Source organism: Pavona decussata, unplaced genomic scaffold (assembly GCF_977016875.1).
Source record: "Pavona decussata unplaced genomic scaffold, jaPavDecu1.1 SCAFFOLD_11, whole genome shotgun sequence".
NCBI lineage: Eukaryota > Metazoa > Cnidaria > Anthozoa > Scleractinia > Agariciidae > Pavona > Pavona decussata.
The window spans coordinates 981,232-1,004,645 of record NW_028145434.1 but is presented as its reverse complement, the minus strand read 5'-3'; the positions used below and the strand labels follow the sequence as shown (position 1 = coordinate 1,004,645).

Here is a 23,414-nt window from a genome sequence, read left to right as displayed (position 1 = left end):
CTGGTGTTTAACAAGGCTTGTAACGTTATAATGACCATTCTTACCCGGAAGTGCTGTCTAATGCAAGCCCTTGAGGCGACTGAACCTGAACAATAACTGTTTGATAGGAACTGTCCAGCGCTGCAACTCTGATTGTGTTGCTATGCTGAGCAGTAAAGTAGATGTTCCTTCCAACGATATCTATCTCCATATCCGTTATTCCTTTTGACTTCCTTATCACCGCTTGGTGCACACCACTGGTTAGAAGACCTTTGTAAATGCCTCCGCATCCATTGGACCAATAGATTGAATTCTCAATTGGATCATAAGACATTGCCGTTTTCCAGTAGCGACATCTACCAGAGGTTCCAAAGTTGAGCATCGTTAACTCAGGCGGTGAGTCATGACCAGGCTGAATTTGGATAAAGTAGCATAGCTTACGACCTCCTTCACAAGACAGTAAGAAATGCTCTGAATCTGCGTAAAAAAAGGAAATTGTTATTTGTTATTGGAAGTCGGCTTTTGGGTTCCATATTTTGTATTTTTTGGCTCTTCGGTCGCCAAATAGCTAAGCGAAACTAATTTTAGAATTATGTTGTGAATTTTCTAGTTATATAAGTGACTTGACGACAAGGCTGTTTTTTGAGTGTAAAAAAATGTAATAAATCTGCAGTAAACATTTCGTGATAACATTGTCAGCCTAGGGAAAATGTTGATGTTACCCATCTCAGTGGTACGGGCGCTGAGAGTTTAATCAGAAATAACATTCTGTAGTCTCACCATTAAGTATTGGTCAAATGACCCAGTCTAAAAGCGCGAATGGCTTCTCATTATCTCAAATCTCTTTCACAGAGGCACAGAGACGGGTGTATCAACTAAGTAGTAATCAGGGATACCTAAAATGGTACTTACCAAAACGTTTAGTCGCGTTTGTGCAGATGACTGACGCATCTTCATAATGTCCGCAGTAACCGTTGTGATCGTTCCACCCAACGTGTTGACAGTGGTCAATAGAACTTTCAGAACCAAAGCAATTCACATGTGTCAACCATATGTGACCGGTTCCTTGACCAAAAAACGCTCTTTGGGGAGCGCGAACAGCTTTAGAATAACCCAATTGGCGACATACCACTTGTGCGTCCCTTTTATCCCAGGCGTCATCACAAACTGTTCCCCAAAGGCCTTCGTGCAATATCTCTACTCTTCCCTCGCCGTTTCTGTATCCATCAGCTAGTCTTACTGTGTTACCTGCGAGAATACTAGTTTTGATTACCCTTTACTTATTATTACCAACATAATGCTGCATTGTACATATGTTTGCTGAATAGTTAAATGTCACCTCACTGACATAAGTCATGGCTTTAGTTTGTTTCGATTTAGACATAATCGCCACCTTTTCTGCTTGGTTATCCCTTAGGCCTTTTTGTCTATGCACTCTAAAAGGTTGTGTGTACTTTATTTTTGCTAGCAAGTGTCACCCGGAAAGCCACGTTATGTTTTTGCTCGTCTATAACTAATCTCATATCCAACAAGCGCGAATGGAATAATTGTTTTATTAAATTCTCCACGTTTGGGCATTGCTGTTGAAGTTTACTGAATTTTTATATTTTAAGAAAAAAATTTCTTTTAAATTTAAACGTCCGGATGTTGAGGCAACCTCCGACTAAAGCGCGCGAAACCTAATGATCACATGACACGCGAAGCGCTTTGCAAACGGAGTTGATTGAAAAATCGAAAGCGGAGAAAATCGGACACAGTCGAACATCTAAAATTCAAGAAACGTTTAAATGTACGAATTATAACCTTTCTGAGACTAGCATTCAAGTGCTTTTGAAGTTCCAGCTCATCGAGAAGCGTAATAGTTGTGCACATTAGAGCAAATGTTCTGCTGCGTGATGCCGAGCGAAGAAAGAGATCAGGGCAAGGACGGCTTTTTTCATGCTGAATTGAATTCCTCGCGGACGATTTAAAACACTTCAGGCAAGTCCAAGTGTACGAGGTACAACCTCACTGAAACAAGCATTCCGTGCAAGTTTTTAAACTTCAAGCTTATTCGAGAAGCGCAAGAGCTGTGCGCATTAGTGCAAATGTTTTGCTGAGTGGTTCCGAGCGACGGAAACGAACATTATGGCCGCTGCTCGTACGGATTTCATACATGAACCATCTGAAGTCCTCGTAAATTCGTAAAAACACAAAGACAGGCATGAAGCTCTTCCTGAGAAATTTGTTCGATTGGCTTTAACCTCTTACCGCCTAGATTTGCAAGCCATCCTGAAATTTTTGAAGGTAACCGGTTGTTATTGTTGTTGTTGTTATGTGATCTGAAAAATCGTAAAATCTTGAAATTTTGAAGATTTTGGAAACGCCAGAGATACGTACCATTAAATAGTGTCATACCGAACTTTGTGGCTTTTATTGTTGTTATATTGAGATGGCATTGTTTGGTTTTTCTTTCTTTTCCTTTTTTTCTTTTTCTACATTTTTCCGAAGAAACTTTGGCTTCCCGCCGAAAAAAAAATTTAGCTTAGCGACACTTGGAGCTTTCGTTTTCCATATAAGGTCAAACTACGGTATTGGAGCTGATAACCGAGATTTAGTGAACCAATCAGCACGCTAGAAATGCAATATCCGAGGCTGAGAATTTAATAAAATGTAATATGATATAATATAATAATAATAATAATAATAATAATAATGATAATAATAATAATAATAATTAACAATAACAATCTCTTTATTAACATATTCCAAACTATTTACAAGTTAAAAGTTCTAATTTAAAATATCCAACTCACAAACAAATTTGCTTAGAAAAGTCTGAATAATTAAAAATAAAGCTTAAATTCAGCCAGCAAAAATTCAGAATAAAATCTCAAGACACACGTGTTTGACTGAAATTTTTATCTTGTGACAGTATCTCGTTTCTGAAAAAAAATTTTTTGTTCAAATTTAAGCAGCCTAAAATAATTGGGCTTTTTAGAGGATTATACTTCTATACTTCATTAAGAGGATAGGAAAAGTCGAAACAGATGACACTTTTTACCTGGAGCCTTTGGTGAGTACTTGCACACTACTCCAACATCGTCAGAATGATCGCAATTGTGATTACCCCATCCGCCATGACGACACTCTGCGATGCTCTTTTCATCACCAATACAATGTACGTCATCCAGCCAAATTTGATATGGAGCTCGGTAGTGACCATACCAACCACAACAGTGTGTACTCCAGGCCCCTTCAGTATAATTCAGCATACGACAAATAACGTTTGCTTCCTTGATTCCCCAGTAGTCGTCACATACTGTTCCCCAAATTCCGTTTAGGCGCAATTCAACTCGCCCCTCGTTTGATTTCACTCCAGACCGCAAGCGGACCTTCAATTCTATAGACAAAACAATTAAAATGAGTATAACGGTAAGAAAAATATTGCCATGTCAGCTCCAGCTACACAAACATTGGGTTTAAAGCTAAAATGCGTTTACCTGGATGAGGACCTGGTGCTATGGTTGGACCTATAGTAATAAAGACAATTCAAGAAGTAAAGTATCAAGATGTCAACTTTCTACGTATCTTAAATAAAAACTGGTACCATATATATTATTTCTGGATTATCTGCAACCTCAGACGAAATCATGATCACCCACAACGGTAGGTTCAGTGCTGATTAAGAATAACATGGTCAAATATCTTAAATATAGGGAATCGTCAAAGAAGACTTCCTAGTTTTGCATAAATAATTGTCAAATAGTAAATTCGGCACAACCAAATCATCTTCTCAGCAGATACAAAAAAATAATATCACAAAGAAAGAAACATGCAAACAAGTATTCACGCTAACAACCATATATATAAAGGGAAAAAGTGAATAACAAATTATTGAATTCCGCCTCGTTAAGATTGTTCAAATGTTAGTCACCAAGCTACAACGTACTACTACAGTGGGAATTTAATGGCTGGTCCGTAGACTTTCAGTTTGTAATTACATTTTGAAGCGGCAAAGAAACTTAAAAAAAAAACGAATGAGTCTTGCCAAAAATTTATTGATACATAACATGCCATTATCTCGCCTTAAACATTACTTCTGTCAGTGAAAGCAGGAAGTTTTCAAGAGCCTGGAATTTTCTTTCGTTCACATTTACTTGTTCACGGCGCCCCGAATTACTTACTTTTATTTTTCATTTCCACTTAGAGGTATACGTGCGCTTAGAGAACTAACTTTTGCTATAATTTGTTTTTTCGACAGCCTAAAATATTTTGGGACTAAAACGGTGAATTAATAATCAGTATATTTCAACTGACCACTGTTCTGGACACTTGCGGCCAGCATGAAAGCGAAAACAAGGATTTCATGAACCTTCAATCCACAGTCAGAATGCAAAGAAGGAAAAGAGTTTTGGAAAATAAAGTGACAATTTTCAGTCGCAGAAAAAAGGTCTCATGTTCCTGATGTCGATCAAGCGATTTAAAAATTTTGCAAAAGTTTAGAGCAAAAATTCATCAAAAATTCATCATCATTCATCAAATCGGCAATCTAAATTCTTGTTTTCCACGTTACCATGCTTCCACCAATAATAATAATAATAATAATAATAATAAAAATAATAATAATAATAATAATAATAATAATATTATTATTATTATTATTATTATTATTATTATTATTTTATTATTATTATTATTACGTTAAATAATACGGTAAGTTAAAATTTGGTTTACCACTCTTTCACAGATTTACCTTGGGTTGGTGAAATGGAATCATTTCTGCATACAATGCCTACGTCATCGTAATGGCTACAGTCGTGAACATTCCATCCTCTGTGCCTGCAAGCAGCAATGGTTTGTTCATCCCCGCGGCACTTCACATTGTCCATCCAAATGACATAGGAGCTATCTACAATTCCAAAGTATCTGTAACAATTTGAGACAACTTTTACGGCTGTGGAAAAGTTGAGCATTCTGCACACAATTGTAGCTTCTTTGAGGCGCCAGTGATCCCCACAAATTGTTCCCCATTGTCCTTGGTGATACACTTCGACACGACCCTCATGTGAAGAGGTGGAGCCTTTCAGGCGTACTTTAACATCTGAAAAGAAAGGAATTCGGTTTATTTAATTCTTGTGCTAGGTTTTTTATTGTCAGTTATTTTTCGGCATATAGGCGTTGTAATTTGCCGAGGGCCGAATCAGCCCTCAGCTCCCAAAGGTAAAAAACATGAACTTTTGGATTGTAGTGGTTATTAACGCTCTCTAGATTTAGCGTAAAGGCCTCTGGGGGCGGGGAAGCGAAATCAGTATGATGGAATCAAGTATGAGGGAACACTGGGAAGCATTTGTTTGGACGCGCAAGCAAAATTCACCAAAACTTGTTACCAAGGAACAATTAACTTTGATGTCGTATATACTTCCTAATGGAATTTGCCACGAGAACAATATTTTAACCGGAAAACGTTAGGCGTTTTCCCTCTGTCCATCGGAAACTAAGAAAATCCTGAATACTCTAAATTATTTCTAAATTGTTTATTATGAATAAATAAATCACAAACCACAAAAGTAATCTCATTGTTGCAGTTTGCGGTTTTTTCATTTTTCATTTCGTCACACGGTTTTCCCAGTTTCTCTGTAATCATCTTTGAAGCATTCACTTCTTTCATTGGCCATAGTTAATTTTGGACAATTTTGGTAATACCGAGATGATTGACGTCTTGATATCTTGCCTCATGGAGCATGATCAGCTTTTACTAAAATATACAATTTGGGGGAACAAAGTTTGCTTTTGAAAAGTTCATTGTAGTGGTTTAGTTGTCTTGGAGTCGGTAGGGGGCGGCGTCTCCCAGGTCCCAGAAAGCGAAAAAGTCCGATCTATATAGAGTTGAAATTATATTTAAAGTGTGGAGATCAAATTTTCTAATCTAATTCAAAGTGGTTTAGACGGATACAGTAGACTGTTTCCGATCTATTCTTCTCGCTTACCAATACTAAAAACTACGATACTTTACCTGGCACAGGGGCTGGCGGTGGTCCTGGCCGTGTGACTGTCAAATGAGACAAAGTAAAAATATTAATAAACAAAACGATAATGATAAAAAAGTGGAAAACTTACATTTGATTACCTGTACTCACGCTTTAAAGTTTCGTAGAAAGGCACTACAGTTAACGTAAAAAAAAAAAGGAAATCAGAAATCAATGTTTTCCGTTTGGTTTATTAGCTAAAAGTTAATCCATTCGGTGAAGTTATTGTTTAACGAAATATTTATTTGTTAGAAGGTAATTAGCAAGAAAATAACTGGAACGACGAGAATAAAACAAAGATAAAGCGACGTTTATACAGAGAAAACCCCAAAGATTGACTGATTTTTTCAGCAAGTGGGCTGGTAAATTCAAAGACTGGCATCGCCGTATACTAAAAACTAAGTTCAAATCTCCACAAAAAAGAAAATAACTTTCTCAATCGTAGTTGGTGTCCCTTAAATAAAATTTTTTGTATTCTGGTCCTGATATAATGCAGTACAAGTTGTTTGGCGTTCTCATATCGATACTACTCTTTGCAGTTTAATTTACGTAAATCACACGAGAAGGGCATAATTCTAAGATTTGATTGTTTGAAAATGAATTGACCAAGGTTCTCAAGTGATAATTCAAGGCTGTCATTTTGAAAACGTTGGTAAGAATACAAAATCTTTTGCAAAACTGGCCAATAAAAGGTCTTCACCAAAAAAATAACAACAATATCAATCGCTAAGAGGTTCAAAGTTTCGGAAATCGTAAATCCATAAGGATAAATTCTTTGATTCCTTTGCAACTTTTTGTCTATTGTGATTAGAGTTGTTGGGGCCACCACTTTCTAAGTAATCTACTTTCTTTTCCTTCGAATACTGTTGTTTTTGCCTACATCTGTGCAATTGCAGGCTCAGAATCAGAGATGTAAGCCTCGAAACTAAAGATCTTCATCAATAATTACAACGGTCTATTCTACTATTAACTAGAAATTCGTAGCAGCAGAATTATAACTGTTGTGGTTTTTTAACACCCAAGCAATCCGTCCCCGCATATATAACCTTGGATCCTACCGACCACAAGATTATGAGAAAAAATAAAACGTCTGTAGAAACGTTCCAGTCTTTAAGCAATGGAAAGCATTGCATTGCAGACTTCCAAAAAACTTTTGGAGTAATCACGATGTAATGCACCTTATGGTCGACTCGTTGTCACTCTTAAAAACATAGAGCTCAGCTACCAACAGCTATCGATTGTACGTTTCTAGTTTAAAGGCAAGGTGCATTACCATTCCACCACGCTCAGGAACCCGAACAAAAGCCCTTAGATTATAAACAAAAGGGATGTTGTATTTACCATTGCTGCACGTCTTGCCGTCAATTTCTAATGCCACTTGGTTGGGACATGCACACTTGAATCTTCCACCAGGGGCTAACAAACAGAGATGGCTGCACGCACCGTTGTTTACGCTACACAAAGACCGGTTAACAGATAAATCTTTAGGAAAAATGACAGAACTTAAGTGAGTCTCTTGGTACTTTTAAAGTGACTTCCTGTTAAACAAGCGTGAGTATGTGAGTTGGGTTTATATGTCAGTGTTCGTGTTAGTAGAGAGCGAGCTAAATAACGCATGTATCAAAATATCCTTATGCCGGCTGGCGGATCACGGAATGATCAAGTGTTATCCAGGTCCGAAGCCAAACCATAGTGTTTACCTGGTCAGTAATAAAGGAAGATGCAAAAACTCAAGCTTGAGATACCAGTATGCATGACAAATTAAAATCAAAAACTAAACAAATCAATGTACCTTTCATTTTATACCCGACCTTTCGAAAACAGTAGCCTCGATACCTGGAACCTAGCACAGATCTTAAAGTCAAGTACTTCCCTTATACAGCGGCTACAAAAGTTTGACAGTAGACATCAACTCAATGTGTAGCTCAGTTCTAGAAAAAGGAAAATTCTTCATCTGATTTGACACAAACAACCACATGATTGGCAATCGCTAAAATAATCTTTCTTAAAAATCTGTTAGAATCTATTTCTTGAAACGTTTTCCATGGAAAGGTGTTAACTAAATTTCTATAATATTTTGATTATGTTGACCATGGGTACTGCCTCCATATAGCCTCTATACTGCATGGCTACGAAGAATCAGACCAACTTACTGGCTGGTTGTCTTGACTCGTCTGAAACCACAGCACCCACGAGGATACCATTGGTAAGATGACCAAAACTAAGCATTTGCCCAGGATGAGTCTTGTTGAACCAGTATATACTTCGACTATTCGTGTCCACCCAGTATAAGTTGTCCTCATACAGGGCCAGGTCTACAGGATTGATATTTTCTCTAATGTACCTTCGCAAGTACTTCCTGGAGTACCCATCGCGGTCTGTGTAAAACGAGGTGTATCTATCCATCCAGTAAATGCGTTCAGATTTAAAATCAATAACGACACTGATAGGGAACCATCCATAATACAAATACTTCAACGTCAGGCGATTTTCGCCGGTTAAATCTGCTCGCTCCATTTTTCCTCTAGTACCGACGTCCGCCCAGAACATGAACCTTTGAATCAAACAAATAATGTAAAACGGTGAGCTTACCTGTCAGAGCATAGCCCGTGTTAATCGAGAATATTAAAAAAATATATATGCTTAATAGCAAACTGGCACGAGCATCGTGCTGCAAGCCTGTGCTATACTGCTACACCCTACGGGTAAACGTTTTACAAAGAAAAGCCTACGCTAAACCATGACTGTTCTACGAAGCAACATATGATGCTTTAAAAATGTCATATGGCTATTTTCGCTGGATAATATATTCATAACATTTAGAGATCTAGTTGAAAACTTCAGTCGATTCCTGTGGTGCATGCGAGACACATATCCGCCATGAAGAGAAACACTCGATTTAAAACACGCTTTACTAAGACGATACCTTTTTACAAAGCGAAATGTGTTCTCAAAGACGAATTTGAGCCGGTGATGTTTCAAGAAAATTGGCCCTTTCTCGGACACTTGTTTTCTCACAGTGTTCATGTTTCATTTTGGAAATGTTAATTTATGTGTAATTTCAAAACAAAGCACATCGGTTTCTTCTTTATACCTTACTTCACATTTTATTTTCATAATGAATCCTATTTTAATTTACTTATGGGCCTGTATTTGACTCTTTCTCGAGTCTAATGCATTCTTGAGAACTGCGTCTTCGTATCAGCCGGATTTCCGACGATGTGAGGATGTTTCGATGATTTCCGAACATTGCCAAACATATTCGGACGATTCCAAACGTTTCGTAGATGTTGGAAGATTTCGGAAGATACGTAAAGATAGCCTAAGCCCCTAAGTCAGTTTCCAGAGTATTTGCTATTTTTTTGTCCACAATTTGCATGCTGTTTGAGTAAGAAACTATTACAAGACAAAAGCTCTTAATTTGTGAGATTATTTTGTTTTCTCTTGTGATGTTTTGTTATGTCGCATCAATGTCATAAAAGTGGCATAATTATTTTATCATATTAGCTAGCAACAGCAGCAGCATCTTTTTAGTAATTGAAAGAATTATTTTGACCGGTACTGTATACGAGTAGCTAATTGACATTCCATACGAATTAAACACAACCCATGACAAAAGGTGTCAGTGTACATGAAAACTACAAAACAGAGCTAGCCTACTCTTAACTGTTGTCTAATGACATGGTGGCTTACCCTCTGCTTGGATCAACGGCGATTCCTCTCGGGTTATACAAGTTACGTGAAATTAATGTCTTTCTTGAACTCCCATTGAGCTTAGCAACTTCGATCCTCTCAAAGATATAATCAGTCCAGTAAATCAAGCCACTTTCCCACTCCACAGTCAATCCGTCCACTTGACCCAAGTCATCTCTTATTAAAACCTTTATTGATCAAATGTAGGCAGATAATCATCGTAAGCATTGACAGTCGTTTAGTAAAAGAGGAATTGGAAAGCGGATTCGCACGAAGAAACGGTAATTTTTTTATCTGTCGATGAAACCCAGGTATTTGTTGTCATTTGTCAGTCTCCATAATTGTAAGCTTGGCTGGAATCGCTAAAACTTGTCGAAATATGTCTTGAGAGAGGGTGACTAAATCTTCAAATTAAACGATTATTACCATCTAAACCGTTTTGTTTCAATGACAGAATATTAGCAGATTAACAAAAGCAGCCACGAATTGAATTAAGGAGATAATCTATAGCTGCCCATCGCTTTCTTCAGTTTCTGCCACAGCGAAGACTAACGGTCTCTTCACATTGTTCACAACGCCTTTACAGTACAAACACACTTCTCAATATGACGTTACCCAAAGGAAAAAGGAAAAGAAGTAACGAGAAAACTAAACAAAATCAAAGAAACAAAGGCGGTTCCCAATCAACTCCTTTGAGTCTCTCGTAACACGATGAAGGTACACGTTTAGGTCATTAACCCGAAACTAGGAGAGTTTCTGACGTTTTCATCTACTGAATAGACAATGACCCATCTTCAATATATTATATCGATATTTATTTATCTTCAAATGGTCAGTTTTGCTAATGCCACTCGGGACCCATTCTGGTGGCCGCATGGAGAGAAGGATTTTGATGACCATTACTGATGAATGTAAATGTTGGTAAATGGTTTATTCCTGTCACGATTAGAGGAAGACATCCAATGTGTCGAACTTACAGATTTTAATCAAATGTTGGTGTCTCCCCTTAGCATAGAGGAGGATCAGACTAGAAATGGGATAACACTTGAAAATGACTGCGAATTAAGTCAGTAGATACTGCTGATCAATTACGTTCACCTCTAGCACATTGCTTTCTACTTTAATTACCTCGGTTTTAAGCGTATCCAGATTCATTCTATTTATGGTCCACAAGGCATTGTCACTCCAGTATATCATCCTCTCACGGTAGTCAATGTCGATGGCACCAGCTTCAACAAGACCAGTCTTCACTGTCTGCATGTTGACAGAAGTGCTATTGGAGGTCTTCAGGTCAATGCATTTAATATTATGTTCATCAATGAAGTAGAGACTGGAGTCGTTTGTGCAGCCCTGTACATCTGAATACGTAAAAGTAAACAAAAAAGTTACTCTCGACAAACTATAACATACGTAGATATATTAGCAAGAGAGCGGACCTCCAAAGGAATAGAAAATACGTGTTCAGGAAAGTTTCATATAGTTTTTAGAGCGATGAGGACGACAATTATGAGGAACACGATTAAGCTATCGCCATTGGATTTTTCACCAGTTCCAATTCGTTTCCAATCACAAGACAAAAAAAGGGACCCAAAAAGTAATCAGTTCATTTTCTCTGGGGAACCGGCAATTTGCGCAAGCCTGCAGATCAGGATTACATTAAATAACAATGCAGCAGTAGGGTTGGCCGTAACGCTCATTTATGCGGGAATAGTAGACCGTCTTCTGAAGGTGGACGGTGTGATAGTCCAATGGCAACAAATTAAACAAACAAACAGAATATTTTAATTTCCGTATATTTTTTTTTTTAATATACCATAGTTGAAGATATTGTTATTCTTTGTGGTAATGAAATCTGAATAGATCAAAATAAGTGTTCTACTATTCTTGAGTTTTTCCGTTTTTGATCCTGACATACTTTAATCCTTAAATCCATATTTGAAAAGACTATTCAAACATTTACGTGTGGTCGTCCAAAAACTGTATAGAAAAAAAGTAAAGGCGCCCACGGACGTGCACGTTGTCTTTAGTTGTTACTGCTGTTATGCCATGACAATATGTTTGAAAACGTTCGTTAAATGGTTGGGAGAGGAGAATAGATTTCTAAATGGTCGGATAAAGCAAATGTTGGCAGAGTTCCTTAAGGAACTAAAAAATGAGAGGCAATTGTTTTTACGCAATGACCTCCACCACAACTGTTAACAAGGATGACTGAAAGGATACGGTAGTCGAGTGAGGGGAAAGACAGTAAATGCCCTCTTCGCAAAATTAAATGATGAAAACTTTACCATCTCTTTATGGAAACACGCCCACAAGAACCGTCAGAAGATCAGATGCAAGAAAGAGCGGAAGAATGGGTTTGAGAATGTAGAGGTATGTCTTATGTAACAAATGCGGGCAAAGCGGTGCCCTTCGCATTTCTCTCTGTGACGGATAAGTTATGCAGTCCACCGGTATCCGGTGCTAATCATTTCGCCCAAATTTCGAAGGATCCCGAGAGGTGAAGAGATGAAGAGAAGGAAATTGGTGTTCTAGTTAGTTTCAATTATCCGATCAAGTGGATTGTAATCACCACCGCATAAAGTCTCAACTTACAACGCCTCAGCATCAAGAAAGCCAGATTGGAAATCTAATTTGAAGGTTCTCATAGAGTAAGTGTCAGTCATAGAGCGAGCAGCTTAAAACAAGTGTGATAGAGAGTGGTTGGGTTAGAGAAGGCAGAAAACTGCAGTGTTAGCCACATCTATCCGCCATTAGAAAACAATACAATTAAAAATTGAGTTCATAATATTTCTTCACAAAGGATTTAAGTCTGGCACTTCCTTGTCTTTTTTAACTTCTCTGGCTGAAAGAACCGCACGTGCATGTCATAAAGATTGTAGTTGACTCATCTATTTTTGTTTTTGCTTCTTTTTTGTTGTTGTTTTTTTTTTGTTTTCATTTAATTCTTTTCTTTTCTTTAGATAAGCATGTCAGCATGTCTCCGTTTCTATTTAATACAGCATCGAAGCCTCACATTACAAGGTTCACTAAGTCTAGTCTGCAAAGAAATTTATGTTATCATTTTAATTTGATGACTTCTTGGTGGCGTTTATTGCTTTCAAAATTGAAATCTAAGAGCGTTCGTGCAAGAGTGCATCGGTAAAAGAGCTGAGCAAAGTGATTCACATGTTAATTGCGTTTAAGATGGTTGCCCTTTATTCGAAGTCAAGTGGTTTGTTTGTTTGTTTTCTTTCTTTCTTTTTTTTTTTTTTTTTTTTTTTAATCTGAAAGAATCTATTTTAGAATTTAACCACCAGGTTATCGTTTTGCACGTTAGCAGGAAATCTTGGAATCCAAAGATCGTGGTCTAAAGATAACGATTGCTTAAGAAAAGTCTAAGAAAACACATAACAAGTAATGTCAAAAATAGATCGGAATGAGTCAAATGCTGACAAAAACTTGCTGCGAATAAATGCAGTCCTACATCCATCAAGCTTTTTATATACAGCTATTTCAATAATCGTTGTCGGTGCAAAGCATGAAGCTAAAAGACATGACGGATGTTTACGTGAGATTTCAATGAATAAATTCATCAAAATCAGTCATGCCTGGAGAAAACAATAGGTTGTAATTAGCAGTACAATGACTTGCACGTGCGGGGATGATTTTGATGAAATTATTCATAAAAAATAATCCCACAAAACATTGCAGTCTTGTCTTTTAGCTTGATTTTAGTCCGACAACGTTAATTGAAATAGCTGTAGATTACTGTGTTCCTTATATGAATTTTATTAGAGGCTAATATAATTCAAACACCAGAAAAACAGTTGAGAAATCAGTCTAAAAACACACTATAAAGAAGCAACATTGGGGCAGCACATTACTTGGTGTACTGACGTTTACCTCAAATCCGTGAGGAAATTATTCGAATAATTTATTTTGATGATTTCTTGCGGGAGGGGGAAAGTGCTGAAAAGAAATTTAAACCAACAAAAATAGACCTGTGCCCGGACAATTGGAAGCCAACAGCATTGGTGCGAGAGAGATAGGTAAAGTGCAAGTGATTGAATGCGTTTTTAAAATTGGTTGCTAGACTGCACTGGGAATGTTATCGAATGTAAGCACTTATTGCAAGGAACAAATACAGTACGTCCTTTATTATAGAGTGGTTTATGTGTGGATACTGCCCCAACTCTATCAAGCTTTATTTTTCTTTCCATGAGTGTATCGACGAGTCATACTCCTTACATGCTCTGTCTTGGAGTAATCGAAATGGATGTTAGAGACAATACCAGAGTCTTTTAAAACAAAGCAAGCGCTGTTAAAGGTCAATCAATAACGCATCGATATTAAACCCTGTGGCAAAAATTAAGGAGCATAAAAATCTAAAAGTCTAGATGGAGCGCCAACAAGGAAAGGCAGAATAAGACTGAAATGTCAGACGTCTGTGGCGCTAACAAAGAAAACCAGTTGTCTGCAAAGATATTTATGGGCTTACAGAAAATGGATAATTTATTTGAGACTGTAAAAGTATCGTTTATGTTTAAAGAAAAATAATAACTTCACTAGTTATATACACGTTTTTTATAAAACGTCTAATTTTGGAGCTGAGGCTGAAAGTTCTTATATTTTTTTGCGATTTGAGTCTGAAAACGTTATTAAGATGTTCTTAAATTGCATGGTACCCACTACATGTATTTCAGTAAATCAATGCGGACGTGACCAGAAGCACATCAAAGTGCATTGCCTGCTGAGATATGATATCAAGAACTGCTGATTAAGACAAACCGAGGTGTGTGTCACCAGTGTTAATGTTATACAAAACATGCCCTTACGTATTTTGGTTAATTTACATTTGTAACCTTGATTTTATATACAGATTAGCAAAATAAGAACGTTCTTAATCGACTCTCAGCCTGAGGAATGTTCTTAATACGTTCTTAAAATTTTGGTCAACTGCTCAGCCTCGACGTTCTTATAACAAAGGTTCTTCTAAAAAAACAGAGTGCACTTCATTTTAAAAGGTGAATTGTCCCTCTTTTACAAAACTTAGGCTTGGTATCTTTTTTTCTTCTTCATGGTAGCTTTCACTTTCACTTTATTATTATTTTGGTCAGCAGTGAGCGACCAAGATGGACGCATAGTTTGCAGCTCCGTCTTAAAAATCTGCACATTAATTCATTGATTTTATATACAGATAAGCAAAATAAAAACGTCTTAATCGACTCTCAGCCTGAGGAATGTCCTTAATACGTTCTTAAAATTTTGGTTAATCTCAAAGGTTCTTGTAAAAAAACAGAGTGTACTTCACTTTAAAAGGTGAATTGTCCCATTTTACAAAAACTAGTCTTGGTATCTTTTTTTTTTTTTTTTTCATGGTAGCTACAAATCTGCACATTAATTCATTAATTTAACCTGGATTAAACTCTGCTCTCTCCTAGAAAGGATCTATTGTCCTGATTGTCTACAACAAAAACGGCCCAATCAAAATCCATTATCGGCGCGTATTTCACGAGGGAGGGGACCTACTCATCCCTACCTGTGTGACGTCAAATCGTCATTTGAGGCTGGAATCAAAAGGGTTATTTTTGTTTTTTTGTTTTTCCCAAAATGGGGCCCACATGCATGAGCTTAAGACTCTTAATCTGCAGTTTACAGAAAGAAAAAAAGCGGTCAATCGAAAGGTTTGTAATCGACGCTCGTAACGATCACGAGAATTTCCGGTATCTGTCAGATTGCTGTTCATCTCACGGTTTCATTATCGGCTAATAAATTCGATTGATAACTAACCACTAAAAAGTCGTCATTTAATGCAATCAACGATCTCAAACTCCCACAGGTAGTCAGCCATTCAATTCTATGTGAATGCTTACATCGACCGGCCAAACATCCAGCGTAACGCTTTAAAAAGCGTCTTGTTTTGGGAGAGAATGAAGATTCAAGTAACATTTGTATCTTAAATTGTGTATACAAGTTCAACGTAACAGACCACTACATTATTAAATGTAGATATGAATAGACAATTTAATGATCATGCCGTCGCTGCCCTAAGCACTGTGATCGATTTTCGTGCTCCCTTATTGTTTGCTTCTAAGCCGGAAATTCCTCATTTTAGGCATTTCAGATATAAAGTACGCTCAGCATACTATCTTGCCGTGGTTTACTTTCTGTTTTGTTTAGAGGGATCTTCACAATTATGAATTTTAGGAAAACCTCATTTAGACTAAAATAAGAAGAAACGATCGAGAATTGTTTCACTGGTTACACCGTCACTGAATGTTATCTCACCTTGCACGATTCCACATCCAAGAAGGGTCGTCAAAACAAGCAATCTTCTCAATGATACGGGAGTTTTGAACACAGACATCACCCGGGAATGTATAATATGCTGCAAAGAAAGGAGTTGAAGTTACCCTAAATCCATTTCAATGCTACTTAAATACGTTTCTTCAAAATTATACAACCTCGTGAGCTAAAGATGCTTACCAAAGCTATTGTAATCGAACGTTAGTTAATACTGATTTCCCAATAACAAGGACACTTCGAATTTGAGAACACTTCCAGAATCCCCCGTAAATTCCGAAGTACTCGGATATATTTTACCTTTGCCCTAAATCAAAATACTTTAGGGATTGCCCATAACACGCCACTTCCCATCAATCAATTCAGTCTCCGGGCTGATCCCTATCTCGATCTCTCTGTGCATGGTACATTTCTTTTTCAATTGACCCCATAAGACAAGAGAGTTATTAGGATGGGCAAGGAAGGAAAAGGAATGAAATATTCAATTGGGCTTTTAGAGCGCGACCTTACGGATACTGTATTTTTTTAAATACGTACCGGGGTGCTTCTTAAAAGTTTTAGCCAAAAGGATGAGCGGTTATTCGAAGGAAAGCGCTCATAATCAAGGGGGCGCTAATTAAGTTTTTTTTTCTACGAACTGTCACTTTATTTTGGCTAAATCAAATCTTATGGAAAAAATCTAAAACATTATCCATGTAAACGTAATAAACATTAAACTTCCCTCGGTGGACACCGCTGTCAGTCCCGGTTTACGTACAGATGTACCAGTATGCATTTCTGAGCAGATTTTCCAGAAGGTGGCTACAGAAATTAACGTTTTTGTTAACATTTCTTAAGATTTTTTTTTAGCGTTTCCTATTGAATTTCACATCAGTAAGTAAATAGATTACAAGGGTCATTAGCAGATATTTATAAAATCAAAACATTTTTCTCCCCTCCCCCCTTCCCTCCCTCCTTGTTTTGCTAATCTAGCTCCATTCTCTCTCAAACATCTTTCAACCGCACAACGATTTGGCTTTGAATTCGGCGCGCGCTCTAAGCTCAGAACTAAGTCATTAGACCTAGGGTTTCGTTTGGCTTCCTGAAGCAACGTTTTCCTGCGGAAATCATTAAGTCTAGTGAGGGAAGAAGTCTTACGAGTGCAGGAGTCCTGCTTCGTCGAATATGCTTCCTACCAGTAGTTCTCTTTTGAGCTAAACGGGTAATTTTCAGCTACTCGGGCAGACGGCTAAGGATTGCATATTGTGAGCTTTGCTTGAAGAGGTGGCAATCGTTGGCCGTAGAAAGTAGGTCTTAGGGATGATTTCTAGTCGGGCAAGATGAAATTATCGGGACAATTAATCACTCAGCCAAAGACTTAGTTTATTTTCTTGTTGAAAACCGCTGTATGTTGTTCCCCTCTCAAATGTTTTGTCAACATCCGGGACTTGAAGCAATATGGTAAACTCTCTTCAAAAAGGGTGAGTTTGAAAAGCTGTTCGATTATTTTTCGCCGTTATAACTGTAGCGTTGTTAGGCTAGTGATCAATTAGTCGAGAAATGCGATTTTGGGTCGAATTTGCGGACTAAATGCCATAAACAATTTCCAGATGTTCGTTCGGAGTGATTCACATTGCGTCATGAATTAACAATGAAGACGGAAAATCAATTTAAAACGCTGTCTTGCTCCGATGAAGCCGATTCTGTTGTAGAAAGCTAGACTTGAGCGCTTAAAGACCGGGTTTTAGGTGAGATTTAAGATGCGTTGGCGCCGTTAATAATTGCCAAATGTCACCTTTGTTTGGTTGGATCACAGGTCATGTTTCATTTCACTCAGATGTCAATGTCACGTCTAATTCCAAAGAAAAGCCCCTCTTTTCTCTTGCATAGCATTTCCTGACCTTACTCTCTTGTGATGAGCCGTAACTAAAGTATTGTTAATGACTAGCATATTCCTTCAGCCTAGAAAGTCTCAAAATGTGCTCAATTTCTCTAGCCACCTTTTGGAAATTCAGCTCAGATTTATAAAATGCCTATTATCTCGTCATCCTTAAAGTCACCCTCGTCAATGATACGCAGGTTTTTAGAATCCTCCTGGCCTATTAGGACTTCAAAGGGATTCCTCTTTTCTTCCAAGATACGTTTGTGTAAAGCCTTGAGTCGGTCTAATCCTACTGCACAAGGCTGATTGAGTTTATAATAGTAATAGTTTATTGATATTCAGCAACTCTAACAATTCTTCGGGTGTATGACAACAGAAAGAATCTCATGCTAACAAGCGCTGGCCGAATGAAGTTCCTTCGTAAGATGGTCTTTCATCCAGGCGTTTGTGACGATGCAGGCAAACACCAGACAAATAGCATACAGATGATCGTTGCCATCACGACAAACTGAGTATGCTCCCCTATTCCATACTCTGAGAATTCATTGGAGCTTCACCGCCCTTTGCATGTGGCTGTTCGTGAGTTTTGATGGAAAATCTCCACTCAGCTGAATGAACATTTCCTGTTTAAATTTGATTAGGTCTCTCTTCAACTGCGGCCTTGGCGTTGATGTGCCTAGTAATGTTCTTCAACAACTGAACGTAGGCATTGCAGACACACAGTTTTTTAATGTTTGTGAGGCTGCTTTATGTATCACCTCATTTGCTTTTTAGACATGTCAACAGCAGTCATTCGATTGTGCAAGTCTGCTACCACCATAAACTTGTAGTAATCTCTGATAAGTTGAGGGCACGAAGCCCTCAGATGTCTGTACTGTCCTCGTTCTTTTACGTTCTTCTTTCTGACAGAACCATCATTACCATGTTGCCCTCCTCATCATTGTGGTCTCTCGGAGCTGGTCTTGGTACTGGAAAAGAACGTATAGTTCCCAATGCCAAAATCCCCTTTCTGTCCTTCCACTTCAAGGCCGACATAGAGTTGTTCCAACTAAGCCATAAATTCCATCCTTCGATCTTGCTTGCATTGCTTTCAGTTCATTCATTGGAAGCCTTTGCGCTCTCTGACAGTTCCACAGTCATTCAAACCAATGTTATGCATTGCAAGAAAAAAAGACGGAACTAGTGAAAAAATGTACATGACGGAATTGTTCTCTCAGCCTTACAAAAGCTTCAAACCAACTTAACCCGTCTTTACTAGGTTTCCAACATTGCTATCGTCATTTCCAACATTAACATCAAACGTCTTAAGATATCCAGTGGTACTATCAGACAAATTAAGCAGTTCACTGCCTACTTTACAGGCTAATCCGACCTGCGCACCTTTTTCTTTAATTGCCCCTTGAAAGGCCCCATTTCCTCATCTACTAAAACGCTCTCAGGGGCGTAGCCAGCCATATTTTCCATTTAAGCCCAAGTTGTACAGCATGTCATATATCAAAGTTTACCAACACTAACGTAGGAACAGGTGGTCTTACTAGTTTTATCTCTATTTTATCCCAATCTAATGCTTTTATTAATACAGATGCAAAGCTGATTTTTTTTAAATTAATAAAGACTGTCTGGCATGATCATGTGCATGACTATTACAGACTAATCATCACTTAATTGTAAGCCTTCTTGGTTTGCTGGCACAGGAGTCGCTGATTACTCTCTCGGGGTCAATCGGCATTTACCTGTATGTGTGCATAAGAGCTAGAAATGATAGTCGCTCTGTCAGCATAGTGGACGGCACGTATGTTTTCACTCTTCTCACGGTGCTGGCATGGTGAGGAGAATGGTAAGCACGGTGGCAAAATTCGGATAGAGATCTTCACTTATGCAGCTTAGTGTATCATTCAAGTTGTTTTCTTTCTCGCCCTCGCACTTTCCACCGAACGATCTCGTTGTCGAAGGCCACTCTATAACTCAAGTCATTGGAGTAGGCAGTGTAAATCTTGTTAGTTAAGTTTCTCTGTTGAGTGATCCGAGCTGCGTAGGTATAAGATATTGCCCCAAGGACCGGGCATTGTGGTTGAGCAGCCTGTCATTGAGCTTCTGAATAAGATGATTAACAAGGGGCAAGTAGAGGGCTCTGTACCAGTATTGCTGTGGTGTAACAGCAGGGGCGTTGGCTCGGTTACACTGGATTTCAGATATTCTTGGTACGCTGGGCTCGATTTCACAACCTGCTGCCAACTACTTTGCACGCTCAAACAGTTCACTCAAAAAACGTTTGGTCGTTTCTCTCCTCCCTTAATACACCGATGATTACCTTTGACTCCTTGGCTGCCTCCACGAGGTTGATAGATTGACCTTGCAATTGGAGCACGGTGGATAGAGCGGCTGTTGCATATAACGCAATTATTAAATCGAACTGTAGAATGGAGCTCATGTACCCTCTTGCCTTAGCGTCTCCATCCTCTTCAAGGCTCTCTAATGCCTTACCACCACTGAAAAGGCTGTACGGAAGGTATACAACGAGTCAGCCCTACTTGCCCATCGTGTCTCACACAGGGTTCGCAACTTCGCGCGCCGTTCCATCTCAACCCTTACTGAGACAAACACTCCTGAAACGCCAACAGTCTCTCCAACGAAAACGCTATCTACTGTAGGGTTTCGAGCTTGTTCTCACCAAGGGCTCCTTACAAGCATGTCCAATTGCAAAGTTCAAGGAGTGAGCCTTACAATGGACATAAACTGCGTCTGGTAAGGGATGCCTGATAATTGCTTGGGCACCTCTGTGAATCCCTGCCATGTTTGCCGCCGCATAATAGCCCTGTGCGCGCATTCGGTCAATATCCAGGCCATATCCCTGCTGGGTCTCAAGAAACCCCTCGGCTAGCGCCTGTCCTGTGGTACTCTCAGCTTGTACAAGCCCAAGGAACACCCTCTCGTACCTGTTGTCCTCTCATGTGTGCACAAACGAACGCAAATAGAAATTTCCTCCAGGGATATGCGAAATAACGCGTTTAATTTAGTTCTCTTGCTGATTGATCAATTGAAAACATTGAAAAGCATTTTGAATGATCGTCTTATGTCCGTTCTACTTTTTTTCTAACAATTACAGCCGTACAGCTGTCACTGAGCCACTGTTAGGCGGAAATCAACAGTCAACTTTTCGTACCCAAAACTATTTCAAAGTTCTATAGTTACTGACATTTCTTTCCTTTGTTAACCTTTCAGCGTTTTTTTAATATATAAATTTAAAAGCCATTATTATTTTTTTTTTCAAAATTAAACGTTGATACAGCGGATATTCGCTATTGAATAGTAAGCAAAAGCAAATACGGCCTTTGGGCTGTTAAAAAAACTAATTGCGAAAATTGTTATTAAGCCCGTGATCAATGGCTTAAAGCCTAGCTACGCCCCTGGCTCTCGAGGCAGTTGGAGAAGCGAAAAGTTTTTTAAATTATTCTTTTACTGACGTTTCGGATCATATCTCTTGCTATATCTTTCGTTTTCTTTTTTCTTTTTTTTTTTTTAACAAAATTAGCCTATATTTTCAAGAACACATTATTTGCATTACATTACCATACTTTCAATACAGATAACTTACACTACTAACAATACAAAACTCTATTTGCCATTAAAAATAGTGTTTCAAACATACAATTACCTAGCTTAATTACTTACAATGTGGCTGTATACACTATTATCTGTTATCTTCACTTACAACATTACTAACACCGTAAACTAAACAAAAAAACCAATATGGCTGTATACACTATTATCTACTACATCTTCCGTTTTCTCGTGATCAGGATCCACAAAGAAAATATACTTCCTCAATTCAAAATGTCGTTTACGCGAGGGATAGATCTTTCTCATTACAGGTGTATGGTAAACATTAGTATCTATTGCTTTTTCCAAACGGCTCTCAAACAATTTTGAGTGAATATGACATTTGTAAAAGAGGACAATTAATGCGAGCCAGATTAATTTCAGTTCACTGTCAGTTTTATGGTCAGCAAACACCTTCTTGGTGTTGCGATGGCTGGAGGTGTCGTTTTGGAATTCACCCAAGGAATCGCAGGTTGCTGTAATAGTTGGAACACTGACCGAAACTGTCGTCTATCGAGGACGAAAATGAGCACGGAGCCAAATATGCAGCCGGAAATATATAGACACTGCAAAATATGACATATGAAGAACTATAGGATCAGTTTAGACGGTGTTAAACAAAACCACGTTCTAAGCCGTTTTTAATTTTGCCACCAATGGTCACCAATCATATCTAAACTTTGGCTGTTGCTGATGGTAGCAAGAAGGCTTGTATCCCAGACTAGCAAACTATTCATATCTACTTAAAATAAAACACTTATAAACAGATTTGGAGGCCAAGTTAGACTTTGTTTAAATAATTGGGACAGTTTTTAATATCGAGCAAACCACTCCAAACCAAGAACCGGTGTTTACCTACTCGCATTGCTATTTACAACCATTTTCCGTCATTGCTTATAAATAACAAGTTTAAAATAGCTATGTACACAGTGATGGCCATAATATGCAAATCGATCTTCTTCTATCCGGATCGGACTGAGAAGGGTGGACCATTGCTCGCATTAATGGGGATGGTTCATTAGATGCCTATTTTGAAGGGATTGGAACGGTAAGTGTTCATTCAAATATATTATAGCCGTGTAGCTGTTGCACTGAAGTGAACGCATGACTTTCTCTACCGGCTCTGACATCTCCGTTCTCTTTATGATATATAGTCTAGGACCTGCAAATTGAAAACATAGATACCTTATTCTTCAGTCTTTAGAATTCTCGGCTTCGCTTGTCCAGCTCCTTGTAGTCGACGGCAACGAGAGCGTCAAAAAAGGAATAAGCTTATTTACCAAAACAACAACTCTGCAAAAGCATTACACTTTTTGGTACATTTCTTATTTATTTACCATACAAGTCTAAATTCCATACTGAATATACAGGACGGCGCTTAACAATTAAAAAATAATAATAAAATAATAATAATAGCGTAGAGATAGCTTCTTTAAAAGACTCAAGTGATTTTGCCAAAGCTATTTGTCTTGGCAGCCTGTTCTATTCCAGTAAAGTTCTTGGAAAGAAGGAAAACTTATAAAAATCACACCGAATAATGGCTAACTTAAAAGCATGCCCAGATGGGCGTGTAGAAGAATACGTAGCTGGGTGAAGTTCACTGGGAGTTCATTATTATCCGTATATGCTAAGTTATTTCTGAACTTGTAAAGCAAAGACAAGCGGGCAATTGTTCTGCGAGATTGCTGTGTCTTCCAGCCCAGGCAATCCAGCATATCAGACACACTGGGCTGACGATTATAACGCGAAAGGACACATGTAACTATTCTCCTCTGAAACATTTCAACTTGCGCGATGTTCTTTGCCGTCACTGCACGACCTGGACGTGAAATTTCCTGATGGGACGTTTTATGGAGGATGTAAACACACGACGACGAATTTTTCTTTCCTTCTCTAAACTTGGGTACGGTCTCCAAAAATCTAACTACAGGAAATTTCATCTACATTTTGACATTTAGAGCGAGTTGGAATAATCGCAACGACATTAGAAA

The 23,414-nt window shown here is 38.2% G+C and overlaps 1 protein-coding gene across 2 annotated transcripts in view; it reads right to left on the bottom strand.

The window, feature by feature from the left end:
- Positions 1-16,290, bottom strand: part of LOC146488092 (uncharacterized) — a 30,467-nt gene extending 14,177 nt beyond the window's left edge. For both annotated transcript variants that reach the window (XR_014866859.1, XM_085121136.1), the window contains exons 1-12: positions 16,146-16,290; positions 15,948-16,047; positions 10,809-11,038; positions 9,681-9,868; positions 8,141-8,541; positions 7,329-7,469; positions 5,975-6,010; positions 4,715-5,062; positions 3,462-3,491; positions 3,023-3,361; positions 892-1,227; positions 45-456 (exon numbers count right to left, since the gene is read on the bottom strand). Coding sequence is in view for 1 of the 2 variants with exons in the window: in XM_085121136.1 (XP_084977262.1) it covers positions 45-456; positions 892-1,227; positions 3,023-3,361; positions 3,462-3,491; positions 4,715-5,062; positions 5,975-6,010; positions 7,329-7,469; positions 8,141-8,541; positions 9,681-9,868; positions 10,809-11,038; positions 15,948-16,026 (2,540 nt within the window). In the remaining variant the exon portion in view is untranslated. The remainder of the gene's footprint in view (positions 1-44; positions 457-891; positions 1,228-3,022; positions 3,362-3,461; positions 3,492-4,714; positions 5,063-5,974; positions 6,011-7,328; positions 7,470-8,140; positions 8,542-9,680; positions 9,869-10,808; positions 11,039-15,947; positions 16,048-16,145) is intronic.
- Positions 16,291-23,414: the final 7,124 nt, after the last annotated feature.